The sequence below is a fragment of the Colletotrichum fructicola genome, assembly GCF_000319635.2.
Source record: "Colletotrichum fructicola Nara gc5 chromosome Unknown KSG_Nara_v1_contig03, whole genome shotgun sequence".
Classification (NCBI taxonomy): domain Eukaryota; kingdom Fungi; phylum Ascomycota; class Sordariomycetes; order Glomerellales; family Glomerellaceae; genus Colletotrichum; species Colletotrichum fructicola.
Window position 1 is genome coordinate 4,736,493 of NW_027094053.1, and position 14,606 is coordinate 4,751,098.

General features: G+C 51.2%; 4 protein-coding genes across 4 annotated transcripts; 2 read left to right on the forward strand and 2 right to left on the reverse strand.

Annotated features, from left to right (window-relative positions):
• Window positions 1-282: 282 nt before the first annotated feature.
• Window positions 283-4,472, forward strand: ANK3-4-0 (Ankyrin-3; the record flags this gene model as incomplete). The annotated part of the gene is made up of 4 exons (XM_032035484.1): window positions 283-565; window positions 651-1,557; window positions 1,616-2,890; window positions 2,939-4,472. 4 exons carry the CDS (start codon window positions 283-285, stop codon window positions 4,470-4,472), a joined length of 3,999 nt encoding a protein of 1,332 aa, XP_031892547.1.
• Window positions 4,473-4,736: 264 nt separating this feature from the next.
• On the reverse strand, window positions 4,737-6,625 carry CGGC5_v006137 (uncharacterized protein; the record flags this gene model as incomplete). Its single annotated transcript, XM_032035495.1, has 4 exons — window positions 4,737-5,113; window positions 5,175-5,623; window positions 5,681-6,189; window positions 6,245-6,625. 4 exons carry the CDS (start codon window positions 6,623-6,625, stop codon window positions 4,737-4,739), a joined length of 1,716 nt encoding a protein of 571 aa, XP_031892549.1.
• A 3,590-nt stretch (window positions 6,626-10,215) lies between these two features.
• Window positions 10,216-11,157, forward strand: FPV227 (putative ankyrin repeat protein FPV227; the record flags this gene model as incomplete). Its single annotated transcript, XM_032035506.2, has 1 exon — window positions 10,216-11,157. The coding sequence occupies one exon, from the start codon at window positions 10,216-10,218 to the stop codon at window positions 11,155-11,157; it is 942 nt and encodes a 313-aa protein (XP_031892548.2).
• Window positions 11,158-11,213: 56 nt separating this feature from the next.
• Window positions 11,214-13,298, reverse strand: ara-1 (Leucine aminopeptidase 2; the record flags this gene model as incomplete). The annotated part of the gene is made up of 4 exons (XM_032035517.1): window positions 11,214-11,597; window positions 11,648-12,042; window positions 12,097-12,203; window positions 12,253-13,298. 4 exons carry the CDS (start codon window positions 13,296-13,298, stop codon window positions 11,214-11,216), a joined length of 1,932 nt encoding a protein of 643 aa, XP_031892551.1.
• Window positions 13,299-14,606: the final 1,308 nt, after the last annotated feature.

The following is a 14,606-nucleotide window of genomic DNA, read 5'->3' on the forward strand; positions in this document are numbered from 1 at the left end:
TGCCAAACCCGAGCCTTATCTCGAAATCGCCCGGGAATGACACTTGATCGTTGCGTGATTTTGCTCTGCCTGATCGTTCAGACCTTCAGTACAACAAAATTTCAGGGGCACTAATGCGGTTGAGAACTTCAGTTTGGCCATCCGATCGTATCTCATCCTCATTCAAATAACGTCTGGAACATTATAGTGGTGTTTATTGAGTACGACTATTACCACCGCGGTTCTCAAAACAGATAATGCGGTCCAAAAAGTGCAAGCTTCTCTCAGACGGAAACCGATATCATGGAATCACAACAGGCTTTTCCTCTGGCAGAGGCCACTAGAACATGCATGTCTTTGTTCAACGCCTTAAAGTCCAGCTCAGAAACTGCCATCGACAAGTTCAAAGCACAGCTCCCTTCACAAGTTGTGCGAGACCAGCAAGATCGTTTCAAACTATGGGCAACCAACCTCGGAGCCCTTCAACGAGGCAGAGCGTCGTTGGACTTTCGTTTGATGGATTCCAGTCTCATGCACAGCACCGTATACAAGCTGCTGAAGGAGCTGGAAAACACTATCAAGAGAAGTACGAAGCCCATCCGATTTCCTGTATCTTTAGCAGAGAATCCAGGCAGATGAATCGCGAACATTTTGGCTAATCGAATGACTAGGCGAACAAGTGGTGACTGGATCAAGACCACCCTTGGAAGAAACGCTCATAAACGATATGGATGACAGTTCAGGCTACTCCAGTGAGAGCGGCAGCTCAGACGACGGCGGTTATTTTTCAAGAGTCCCCGTGAAACAGACAGAACTAGGGCAGAACACTGCCGAGATAAATCACATCCTGTCATCACTCGTCAAATTATCCTTCAGAATCAGGGGGCCTGCAAACAGAACTGCGCATCTAGACCACAAGGCTCTGAACCATAAGGAGCTAGTTTCTGTCGATGGAACGACGATGGGCGACTTACTCGAAGCTTACTCGACTCTTGATCGACAACATGTCGAAGAAACTCTTCGGCAGCTTCGGAAGAATCAAGCTGCAGTTGAAATTTACGATGATCTCCATGTTCCGGCGGCTGTTGACTCGGCTGCGGCTGAAAAGAGTAGCGGTATGCTCGAGAGTTACCTCGTTGATCGCTGGAGCAAGTCAATCACAAGCAGACGGCGAGTCTTTGCATACTGGCGGAGACATGCCAAGAAGCTGGCAAAGGATGAACGGCCGTCCCAACTAAGAGAAACCATAGCTCGACTAAGTGAGCCCCCAGTAGCCGTGCCGCTGGGAGTTGTGCGGTCTTCTGAAGGTCTCAATACAAACCCCCGGCCCGTCGAGTCCCATGTACCAAGTTCCGCTGGACGCACATTACTGTCTGGAACAGACGCGACAAAGTACCACCACGACGGGGACAACGTCGACACCGTGTCCACCATATCCTATGTTTCAACAGCTTTTGGGGACGATGGAACGTCGGAGCTTCCTGCTCCGCCTCTAATCAAGCCCGACCAGTTGGAGTTCGTGTGCCCTTATTGTCATGTCTTATGCGCCGCTCGAGAAGGAAGAGGCCGGCGTTGGAGGTAAGAACTCACCGTAGACTGGAACTATTAGGACCATTTGAGACTGAACCTCTTTCAGGGAACATATTCTACGAGATCTTCAACCGTACATGTGTACATACGCCGATTGCACAGAGTCGAGTGCGATGCACAGCAGCAAGGCTGCCTGGCTGGAACACGAATCCCGTGTTCACCGTAGGGTTTGGCGCTGTTTCGAGCATAAAGATCTATTTAGATCGAAAGATGCCTTGATCGGGCATCTCGAAGCATCCCACGCTACATTAAGCCAGGCTCAGATACAGAGCATGGCTAGCTTTGCACATGCTAGCACGACGGATGTGCGCGATACTTGCGCCTTTTGTCTCTCTAGAGGCCCGTTTGAGTCTTCTCTCACAGATCACATGGCCCTTCACATGGAACGACTTGCTTCTTTCTCCATTCCACGACATACACTAGAAGAGGATGAGCCGACACATGGGAGCAATTCTGGAGCTGCTCAGGGAAATCGTTCCGAATCTTCTCTCCTGGATGTCAGTCTAAAATTCTCAGACATCAATTCCAAGGCATCGTCTTCTCCCGATATTGCGTCTCTCAAGCTGGACGACCCCTTCGAAGAAGACTTCCAGGACAAACAGGAAAGCGAGGACAATCCTCCAGACCCAAACAACATCTCTAATGATGAATTTGCCTTGAACTACTACTTACGGCAGCGACACCCGGGTACCTGGCAGTGGTTCTTGAACTCAACCGGCCATCAGACATGGCTATCTCACGCCGGGGAGAAACGCCTAGTTCTGGGCGTGCCTGGTGTCGGAAAATCTGTTCTAGCTTCAGTGGTGCTTGAAGACCTGAGACAGAGGTTCGGGAACGATAAGTCCATTGGAGTCGTAGGATTGTTCTGTGAAGTTTACAAAGAAGAAGGCATTACGGGAAAACTAATCCGAAGCTTCTTGACCCAGCTCCGCGGCCCCGAGAAGTCAGATTTCACACAAGTCGAAGAGAAAAGTGATTTGCCAGTTGACAAAATGTCAATGCAAGATCTTTCGACTGGATCCCGTCTATCGAGAGTCTTCGTCGTCGTTGATGGATTGGATCTGCGAGCACGAGACACAGAATTCATCCTGTGGTTACTGGACATTGCTGGGCAACCCAAAGTCAGCGTGCTTTTCACTTCCAGAATTATCCCGACAATCCACAACGCAATACTGGACTTCCCGATCCAGGATCTACGAGCCACGGAAGCTGACATATCAGCATACGCACGCAAATCTCTTACTACGGCGATGACAAGTAATATTTATCCAGGACAACTAGAGGAACTTGAGGAGAGGACGGTGACTTTTGCAGAAGGAGTGTAAGTCGGGACCTAAACCTTTCGGGAGCAGTCATCTGACGAAGCTAGGTTTCTATTTGCTAAAGCCCATATTGATGCCTTGAAGGACAGTCAGCGAATGGAATACTTGAGCAATCTTGCCTTGTTGCAGAATTCTCGAGCCATCAACGACTTCTATAAGAAGATCATGCTGCGCGTCCAACAATCGAAGATGGGCAACACCCTGAGTGCATGGATGGCGCACTCTGACTATATTTTGGAAAAGCCGCAAGCCCAAAACTTGATAGGGTTTATTCTCAACGACTGCGCTTCAGACTCTGGGACATTTCTGGATGTAAACGCAGTCATCTCTTCTTGTGCTGGGCTTGTCCTGGAAAGCTCAGAGAACTGTCTGACATTCTTCCACCACACGACAGAAGAGTATTTTCGTCAAACACGGGATACGTGGTTTCCAGACGCCGCCGAGGAACAAACGGAAATTTGCTGCAAGTATCTCTCCATGGATGCTTTTGCAGCGGGACCCTGCCTGTCAGACGATGAGTGGGAAGAACGCTTGCTTCAACATCCTTTCTACATACACGCGGCTCTAGCATGGGGTCTCTACGCCCGAAAAGCGCTGGACAAGCATAAAGATGCAACGGATACAGGAGTCAAAGACAGAATACGCGGCGCCATCATGGGATTCCTTAGAAGGGATGTCAAGGTTCAGGCAGCTGTCCAAGCCTTGAAGGTGGATGATACAGAGGCACACTCTTCGGGGTGGAGTCAGGTGTACCCGAAACAATGGACGAACATTCATCTTGCGGCCTACTTCGGGCTGACGGAGATTTTGGACACAATGCTTCCTGAGGATGGCGTACTTTGGGATACCAGCATAGACGGCGTCTACTCCCCAATCATAGTAGCTGCGGAACGAGGACATCACTCCACGCTAAGTTTCATGCTGGGAAAGCTGATTGATCGAAGCGGAAGGTTGCTGACTGGTTTGTACGGAATGGTAGGCCATTTGGCCCTCGCAGGAGCCGCTCAGAACGGACATGAACCCAACGTTCGGTTGCTGCTGACCTACGGTGCTGATCCTAACGGTATCTCTGGATCAATTACGCCGCTCTCCTATGCCGTCGAAGATGGCCACACCAACGTAGTGGAGACGCTGCTGGAGTATGGGGCAGACCCGAACCTCAAAACCGAAGTAGAGGGTCCACTGGACCTGGCCGTCAAGAACGGACGAGAGGACATCGTCACCTTGCTCATCAAACATGGAGCGTCCCTCGACAAGAAGGGCTCAGCCCAGTCGGGCTCGACCACCCTTCAGCACATAAACCCTGAAATCGTACCGTTCATGCTGAAAGACGGCGTTGGGGTAAACTACAGGAATGATGACGGCTTCACGGCACTTCATATCTCTGCAATAAGCGGTCATATCGATACCGTGAGAATCCTGCTTAACCACGGAGCAGATGCAACTATTGTGGACAATTCGGGCGCTACGCCCTTAGATTATGCTATCGATGGAGGTCATGAAGAAGTGGTGAACTTGATCTTGGAAAATGGTAGCGAATTCCAGGGCTTGGTCGACAGCATCGCAGATCATGTAAGTTAGCGAAGCAAGTCAAAGGCCGTCACGATCGAATGGGGAACCCTTAGCCCCCCTGTTTCCTGGATATATACGCTAGAGATCTGGTTGTTCAAATCATTTCATGATCATAGAAAGTCGGAAAGAGTAACGCATTCAGAATTCATGCGCAGGATTTTGAATTGAGGCTGACTTCATGAAATGGGTGTGATCGTTGAATGTTTAATTGAACTTGGACAGTTGAATGTAGACGCTTCCTGTAGTATAGTACGTAAACTGGATCCACGATCTCTAAAAGTCTACCCAAGTCCCAAGAAACTCCTGCTCAATTGGTTCCAGCACCTTTTCTTGAATGGTTTGAACAAAGCTGTCGTTGTCAAATGACGCAGCATAGTGAGTGGAGAATTGGAGGCAGTGCCAAATCGCGCTTTTGAACCCTTTGGTCAATTGTCCTTTATTTTCCTTCTGGAGGAACCACCGCTGTGCCGCGAGGAAATCCGTTTGGTCGTGTGGCTTCCCATCTGGTCCCATATCCGACTTCGTCCTGATGTCTTCGATAGGTGTTCCGAAGTTGAGTTCAAGGAGCATAATGGCGAGCGCCAAAATGGTTCGTCGGTTGCGCAGCCGCAGTGCAGCAGTCTGGGCCTCGTGTTGTGACACTACGGTATCTAGCTTTTGGTCAGTATGAAACGTAAAGTAGCAAATCCAATAACTATCAAGACGACCTACCAGAGTCATATTGGCAAGCTAGGTATGGATGCTTGATATCCACGGACGACTGGCTACCATCTTCCAGTCGCAGAAAGGCGATCCGTTTCCGGCTCCACGATTGTATAAGCCATGGTGTCTCTCCCAGTTGTAATATGGATGAAATCAAGGTTAGAGCCAGGTAATACAGGTCCGGCATGGAATGATCTCTCCTGTGAATCACGGGGAGGAAGTGATCCATGGTGACGAAATTAGCGGCCAGGTGGTATTGCCTAGTTTCAACTTCGTATAGACCTCGAAGAATACCTGATTGATCTATCTTTAGTCCTATTTGAGGGTAGATTGCGCCGTGGATAGCGGTGCAGATGTCGGTGATCGCCAATGTCTCCAAAACTGGAACGCTTGTGTTCAGCGTGGTCTGAATGTTCGGGCTTGTGATGACCATTGGAGATACACTAGAACCGGTTTGACTGATCAGTCAGTCATGATTACATCTATGTGCGTGAAAGTGATGAGAATATGGATACCTTGTGCTGGCGGAAGACTCGTCATAGACACGAATCTCTGTGTCGATCCAAGACATCTCAGAGAACTTCAACAAGGACACGCAGAAGCATTCCGGTGTTCCCACATTTTTCAGTATTTCTTGCTGTGCTAGTTCTCTTCGCCTCCTTATCCGTTGCTGAAGAAGCAATCTAGCCTGATGACACTCGTGGTCGGCGCAAAATCGTGTGCGGAGGCTTTGGTGGACTCTGGCCGCGTTGTCTCGTATTTTCGGCAGCGGAGCAACGAATTTGATATTGGTTTTCGAATACAGACCATTGCTCTTGTATATGGAGTTGATTCTAGTCTTCGTATCTAGAAGCTTGCCCAACCTGTCGTTGTTCCTTTCTATCGATGCAATAGCTCTATTGAATTGACTTCGCCTCATTGTGAATCTTATTTGCCGTCGAAACTCGAACCGAGAAACGCCGTCTTGTGTCGTTGATATTGGAGAATTGGCTGACACGAAAGATCTGAGGCCTCCTCGTTCGATCTTCAAAACAGAATGTTAGCATGGCTCTGAAGTGCGTCGAAGGTAAGCATCTAACCTGGTCCGACCCTTCGATATTGAGACTCGCTGCAATCGTCTCTAAGCTTGTTGCAATGTCTCGGACCAAATCAATGCAAGGCTCATAAGAGCTGCCCAATTCGTTGTTCAAGTCACCCATCAAGCCTTTGTTTGTCCAAAGTTCACACTGCGGATCGCTGATCATCTCCTCCATGTCGTTGGAGTGTATGGCTTTCGATAACAAGACCCGCAGATTATCGTGATAAGTTGCGCGCTCTACAGCCAGCCTTCGAATGTTATTTTTGAGATCGCTCCTCCAATTTTTAAATCTGATAACGGGATCAATAATGTCTCGATAGTGCTCCAAGGCAGAGATTAGCAGAGGCACGGCTCCGAGTACAACGCCGGCGATCTCCGCCATGATTGGCCCTCAAGCGGATCAATCAACAGTGTTGCCCAGTCTATCATGTATCTGCTTTACCTACTGCATCAAAGGCTCACATACCGGTGTATGCGAAGGTACGACCGACTGTGACACGCTGTATAACAATGAAGCTGCGATTCCCCCGCACATTCGCCAATTGTAGATATGGCCACTGCAGCCTTGCGGCTGCGCCGCTGCCATTGGACATGCGACTGAAGTTACACAGAAAGCGCTCCTGCAGTCAGACTTGGCATTTCCATTTCTGGCTTCCCGTGATATCAAGCCGCCCCGTACGGCTTTTCCGCCACCCCGCTTATCTCGATACCCAACGTGCGATGCTACTGCGTCGTTCTCAACGCACCAGAAAGCGATCGACATTGTCGAGCTAGCAGTTTCACGCCTTCGAAGTCTCCAAGGCAACACTTCAGGTGATACTCATTCTAATTTTTACTTCTGAGAGAGTCGTTAGATGGTCTGGTTTCAATGCCATGGAGACACAAACAACGGCCGGGCCGACATCTATTTCACTCGCAGCGGCCACTACAAAATGCGTGGAAACTTTCAATGTCCTTGTGCGCAGTCTGGAAGCCCCCAGCCAGAAATCAGACGGGAAACTCTCCACTTCGGTGGTCAAAAATCAGCGAGATAGACTTAGGATATGGGCAACTAATATCGGAGTGCTTCGACATGGAAAGGCGTCCTTGGACGTCCGGATGCCGGGTTCTGCGCTCACAAAGACCATCATTCTCGATTTATTAACCGAATTGGATGCAACACTATTGAAAAGTAAGAGCTCCTTTGCACCTCGGACGCCAAAATATTTCCTGCGGAACTTATTCGGTCCCCTTAAACCTGTGAATTGGGTATAGATAGAGTGCGGATGTAACTAACGGTTCGATGTAGGCATCGAAGTGATTCAGGGTGACAGGCTCCCTCTCGAGCAAACACTCGAAAGCGATTCCGAGGATGACTCTGAGAACTCGAGCGAATGTAACAGCTCCAGCGATGGCAGTTACTCTGGCAGATACGACATGAGGACTGAGCTGGGACAGAACACTGCTGACGTTGACCAAACTCTGGCATCTCTTGAGAAGATAGCATGGCGAATCGATAGCCCTGCTTTTCAAACTACACCATTGAACAAAAAGGCTCACGAACATAAGGAAGAAGTTCAGGTGGATGACCAGCCTTTTGACCTGTTCAAGGCTTACTCAGACTTTGATCAACGCCATGTCAACGAATTCTTTCGGCAACTCGAAAGGGCCATGACTGGTGAGATAGACGATCCTCCACTGCCGCTGGGAACACCAGATGGACTGCATGCAAGAGAAGCCCCTCACTACTTGAAACCACGCTGGGGAATTTCAATCACGACTCGCCGTCGAATATTCGCATATTGGAGTCGGCAAGCTAGAACGCCGAATGTGACAGAAGCAACTCCTCAGCCTAAGCCAATGAACGTTCACGACTTGCCATTTCCGATGAACAAGAAACGGAAGCTGATGTCTGCTTCCAGCCAAGAAGACAAAGCATCGAATTCTTCGAAGCGCGCATTACTGCCAGAAACAGACCTCTCGCAAGACTATAAAAAAGCCGGTGATGTGGGCGCTGTTTTGACAACTTCTTCTGTCGCAATCAGGCTCGATGACGACAACGATTCCACCAGATTTCCGTCCCCTCCTTCTTTGGAACCCGAGCAGACAGAATTTGTCTGCCACTACTGCAACAGACTTTGCACTTCCGAATGTGCCGAAGACGGGCGCTGGAGGTGAGTGACCTCGTGGTCTCGTAAAACTCGACGACAACCTAACCATTTTGACAGAGAACATCTTCTACAGGATCTGCAGCCATACATGTGTACCTATCCTGACTGCGAAGACAAAGAGGTCAGCAAAATGTATGCCACACGAAGTGTGTGGCTTGAACATGAGTCGCAGAGTCATCGCAGAGTCTGGCACTGTTTCGAGCATCAAGACAAGTTTACAACAAGAGCTGGTTGGATAGATCACATGGCTATGTCGCACACCACCTTCACAGAAGCTCAGATACAGAACATGTCTGAATTCGCTTATGAAGACACCAGGGATGAAAGAGAGCAGTGTCCGTTTTGTCTATCCTCCTCTCTAGGAGATGCAGACTTGGCGAGTCATATGGCATTACATATGGAGAGATTGGCCTCTTTCGCTTTCCCAAGAACTCAAGGAATTGACGAGCCAGACTCATCGCAAGTCAGCTACAGGAGAGATTCCCAAAATGGTCTTGATTTCATACCATCCTTGCGAAGTGTTAGTCTAAGGTTCTCAGACGAAGAAACGGATGAAGAAACCTTGGGCTCACCACGCCACGTTGAGGACGGATTCCAGAACTACGCCGCTACCACTGAGGATACCGGGAGTAGTGACGATGGAGTCCGTCAAGACGGGCTTACCGTACTGACAGACGATGAAGTAGTCTGTCAGAAATATAGGTATCAGCGATACCCAGGTACTTGCCAATGGTTCCTGGACTCAGAGAAATACCGAATGTGGATGGATAGCGAAGGGGACTCGTTCCTTGTTCTTGGCGCACCCGCCGTTGGCAAATCTGTTCTAGCCTCGATTGTTATTGAAGATCTTTACGCTGAGGCTCGCAGAGTGTCATCTATGGGTTTCATCCTTGGGGTTGTCGGCTTGTTTTGCGAAACACATGCTCACGGTGGTGATGTCAGCATGAGTCTACACCGAAGCCTCATCAAACAGCTTCTCCATGCTCTTCCGGGGGACCTTGTGTCTCCAAATGAAGAAATTTTTGAAGCCGAAGAGGATGACATCCTTCTGAGCCAAGGGACACGAAGAGAACTTCTCGTCCGCGCCGCTCGCAGAATGAGCAGGATTTTCGTCGTTGTAGACGCTCCGGAATTGCTCGGAAATCACCAGGAATTCTTACAGTCGATATCAGACTTACAAAACTATGGTATCAAGGTCAACCTCCTAATAACCTCCCGATCAGTTCCGATTGGCTTTGGTTGGCATACTCACACAACGACAATACGCGCCACATATCGTGATATCTCGAGATTTGTACGAGGTTCTTTGAAGGCAAACCAACCTTCTGCACCCCTAGATGGGATCCTGAAACAGACTGTGGACTTTGCGAATGGATTGTGGGTGTTTTTTCATAAGTATCTGTATGAAAAAGTTACTCACAGCACTAGGTTTCTATTTGCTAAGATTTATCTCGATCATCTAAAAGCTAGCACACGAAGCAACAACGAGGATTCTTTCGATCCAAACCGCTCTAGGCCATTGATGGAGTTGTATACTGAAGCTATGATACGAGTGCAGGATTCATCTCTATCAAAGTGGGCCAAAACTCTCATTGCCTGGATAGCTCTCTCTGAATCTAGCCTGAGGCTTGGCAAGAGGGCGTTCGAGGATCTCTGCACGTTCAGAAACAGCAGACGGGCCCCTCCTCCTGGCCTGAATCTGGAAGCGGTGATCTCTTCCTGTGCTGGTCTCGTCGTCGTCGATTCAGAGGGTTATCTTGATTTCTTCCACGGTACAGCGAAGTCATTCTTTGCTTCGGACCGAGATTATTGGTTTCCGAGTATGGCGCGAGAACAAGCAGAAACCTGCTGTGAGTACCTGTCTATGGAGGTCTTTGAGTCTGGGCCTTGCAAGACGGATTTTAGATGGGATGAGCGAATGGTGATGCATCCGTTCTATATCCACGCCGCAACATCCTGGGGAAAGTACGCGCGGAAGGCTTTGGATCAGGAAAGGGGTTCGAGGGACCCGCGGATTGGTGAAACCCTGCGGCGAGCCATCAGAACCTTCCTCAGCCGCGAAAAAGCTGTTCAGGCCGCTATGCAAGTTGCGGACGCATTCACAAGAGACGACTCGAATGCGCCAGAATGGGACCAAGCTCATGATCGTCTGAGTGTTCAAGTCGCGACATACTTCAAGCTGACCGAAATCGTCGACATGCTACTACTTTCAGAAGCCGCGAAAACCGGAAAACTGTCTGAAGTCCGCCGTCTTCTCAAACAGGGAACACACGTCCATGGATTCGGGCCAGACAGCCCTCTCCGTTCTGCAATATTGAATGGCCACAAGGATGTCGTGGGAGTTCTGTTGGAATATGGCACCGACGCTAACTTTGGCTCTTCAGGCGAGTATCCATTGGACTGGGCCATGGACATGGAAGGGGAAATTGGAGACATCACACGCTTGCTCTTGGACTATGGAGCCGATCCTACAAAGATACGCACCAACCTGCTAAGCTTCGCCGTCAGGGATGAGGACATGAACATGGCGAAACTGCTTATTGGAAAGGGCGTAGATGTCAACGCAGCTGACGAGAGCAGATGGACGGCGCTTCACTTTGCAGCTATGAATGGGTTGCTGGACTTTGTTCTGATTCTGCTAAAGCACTTACCCGTCGCGACTGCTGCGGACTTGATGGGGAGAACGCCACTTGACTACGCGGAACAGAATGGAAAGGAGGCTGTTGTCCGCAGGCTTAGAAAGTATATGCATGAGACCATTTGATCATTATCAAATGAGATCACCGGATACCGGTCATCTTGATTTGAATTACAATACTTTTACACGAGTCCAAGGTCCTTCTCAACCATACCACGGCAGATGGGGTGGTAAAAGTCACGGTTCTTCTCAAAGGTCTTGAGCGCAAGGTCGCGGTCGACCTTGTTCAGTGAACGGAACAGAGGCCTGACGAACTTCATGCGGCCGACGTGACCAAGAAGCTCAGCGGCACCGGCGTATGAGGATGAGTCCTGGGCCGCCAAGGCGATCTTGTAGTAGGCAGTCTTGAGCTCGGCGTTGCGCGACGAAACGAGGTCGTAGGTCTTGCCGAGAAGGCGGGCGCGTTCGGCGGACAAGGGGCTTGGGAACTTCTCGATGGTCTCGAGGAGGACAAGCTTCTGGTTTCCGGAGAATGAGGCGACGTCATCGGCAGAGGGAGTGAACTTCTGTTCAATTATTAGTACCGTGTTAGAGACGTGGACTAAAGTAGACTTACCTCGTCCTTCCAGTTCTCCGCAAGCTTGTAGCACACATCCGCCAGCGAGGTGTCAAACTCGGGCTTAGGGGGCAGACCAGGCTGGTAGAACCACTTATCCCAGTCAATAGAGGCAACCTTGTCCTTGATCTCGGCATCGCCGAGGCCGTTGAAGAAGGTGAGGAAGGTGTCCTTGAACTCGAAAGAGTCGAGGGACTTGCGAGACCACTTGGTAAAGTAGTGGGGGATGAACTTGTCGAAGGCGTCGCGGCCAACGAGGCGCTCGAGGTAGTAGAGGAAGTGGAAGCCCTTCTCGTAGGGGACGGTGCTGAAGGCGTCATCGGGGTCGATGCCCTTGTGGTTGATGATGAGTTTGGTGAACTCGGAGTCGTTGCCGAAGAGGGCGACGGCGTCCTCTGATATATGTTAGTGAGTGAGATTTCATGTGAGACTGAATAGAGAATCCGTACCCAGAGCCTTCCAGCCGATGATGGCAGAGAAGTCACGCTCAGCATCACCGTGAACAGCCATGCCGATTCTGCGCTCGAGGTAGGTCGTCCAACCCTCGTTCAACCAGCTATCAACTCATTAGCCTCTCATCTTCTCACACAAACCATCTAACTTACAAGTGCTCCCAGCTGCAGCTGGTAACCAAGTTTCCACTCCACGAATGGCTCAGCTCGTGAGCAATAACGTCCACATTTTGCTTGTCGCCACTGATAATCGTCGGCGTCGCGAACGTGTAGATGGGGTTCTCCATGCCGCCGTAGGGGAAGCTGGGCGGCAGGACCAGCACGTTGTACTGACCCCATCTGTAAGGGAAGACAAGCTTCTCCGCGACCTCCATGAACTTCTCCATGTCGCCCTGGAGCTCCCACTGTGACTCCTTCAGCTCATCGGGTCCCGTTGCAACAATACTGCGCGGCCCAATGTCCGCCGTTGCGATGTCTCCAGACGCCAGCGCAAACAGGTACGACGGGATCGGCACCTTCTGCTCGAAGCGGTACACCGTCTCGTCGCCCTTCTTCTCCGGCTCGCCCTCGACAGCCACGCCGGACGCAACGACCGGCAGCGGCGAGGTCAGGACAAAGGTGTACGTCGACTTGACGTCGGGGGTGTCCTGGCACGGGAACAGCGAGCGCGCGTGGATGGCCTGGCACTGCGAGAACATGTACGGGTGCTTCTTGTTGCTCGTCTGGGCGGGCGTGAGCCACTGCAGCGCGGTGCACTTGTCGGTGGTCGACAGGTCGATGTCGACCTTGACGATCTCGCCCTTGGCCGGGCCCTGGGGCACGAAGACGTGCAGGGGAGCGCCGTAGGGCTCGACGCGGTCCTTGAGCTCATAGGTGGAGGTGGCGGCGTTGACCTTGACGCCCTTGATGGAGAGGAAGCTGGAGTCGAGGACGATCTCCTTGCTCTCCTTGTCGGTCAGCGACTCGAGCTCGAGGGTGACGGAGCCCTTCAGACACTTGTCCTTGAAGTCGATGGTGAGGTTGGCGGTGGTGTGCTTGGTGAGCCACGCACCGTAGTTGGAGAGGGTGTTGGGGTCTCTGTTGGCGGCGGCCATCTTGGCGGTTGTAGCAAAGGCGGCGGCGCGGCTTGCGGGGTTGGCAACGCGGGTGAAGGCTGTTCTGAGCGGGATCGAAGCCTTTGAGACAAGGGATCGCCACATGTGTGTTGAATTGGCACTGCGGAGCAAAAACAGGCTCCAGATTTTGATATCTCCAACTCCTCTCGTGATGTCGTTGGGAGGACTTGCCAAATTGGGACTAGAGTTTCGAGCTCCAGCCACAGCTCGCTGCAGAAGACAGGGTAAGCAACGCCACAGGGTGCGCCACATGCAGATCCATCTCTTACTGAAGATGCCCCTGCTGCCTCAGGTTCCACCTTGGGCTGTTTGTTTCAGCGAGCGAGCTCAGTACCACTCTTGACCATCATCCCAAACATCCCAACGCAGCTTGACGAAAGGCTTGCGGGCTTCCGGAATCCCCTCGTCCTGCCTGTGGTGAACACCACAATCGAGATTCAACTTTCGTCACACACACTCTTAGACACATCCTCAACATGAGATGCAACTCACGTCTCGATGACGGCTATCAGTTTCCTGGCTTAGCTCCAGGTACACGCAACTCAACTCAATCACACCTCGCTCGATAAGCTCACGCAAGCCCAACACGGGGTATCTGTGTGATTCAGCCATCGTCGAACCTGCAGCACGGGACGGCCAACATCCTGAAACCAGCACTGCCTGTCCGAGATGGGATCTCCCTGCGTGACGTAGGAATCTTCCGTGTGGGTGTCCCAGCCGTTTCTCCTGCTGGGCGCATCCGACTTGCTGGCCTTCCCTCCTTCCACCCTGGGCCTGGTTCATACACACCCTCACAATGCTGCTTCTGCTTCGCCGCAGGAACGCACACGCCAGAGGGAAAGAAAAGACGACGGCGTCAGAACAATATCTCCGTAGCTCCATGGGTGAGAAACCAGATGAAAAGTCTCCTACCTTCGCCTAGCACCAGCAAGCCTGGACCTGGGTGCCGGAAACCCCAGCACCTGGGCAGAATAGTTCGTTCGATGTATGTTTGGACCAGAGTATTCAAAAGGTTTCGAAGCACACAAAACGGCCAGCTCGTACGGCCGGAGGCTGTCGCTCCATGTTGCAGGGTAAAGCCCGGGGGAAACATTCAAGCAAGCTCAGCGCCCCTGAGGTAGTGAGGTCCCAAGATACGCGATGGCAAGCCAGAGAGGCTTGACAGTGACGCTCGATTTGGTTTGTCACGATGCAGCACGCGCCGCCTCCTTTTTTTCCATCATTTTTTTTCCCCGTTCCTTCTCGGCTTTCATTCCCTTCCCTTCACCTCGCATACGGGCCCTGGCCCGATCTCTGAATAGCCGGCCGCGCTGGCCACCCACCTGCTGGGCTCGCGATCCCGCGGCCGCATTTTGGGACGAGCCATCCTTCGGCGGCCTGCCCTTTTTTGAC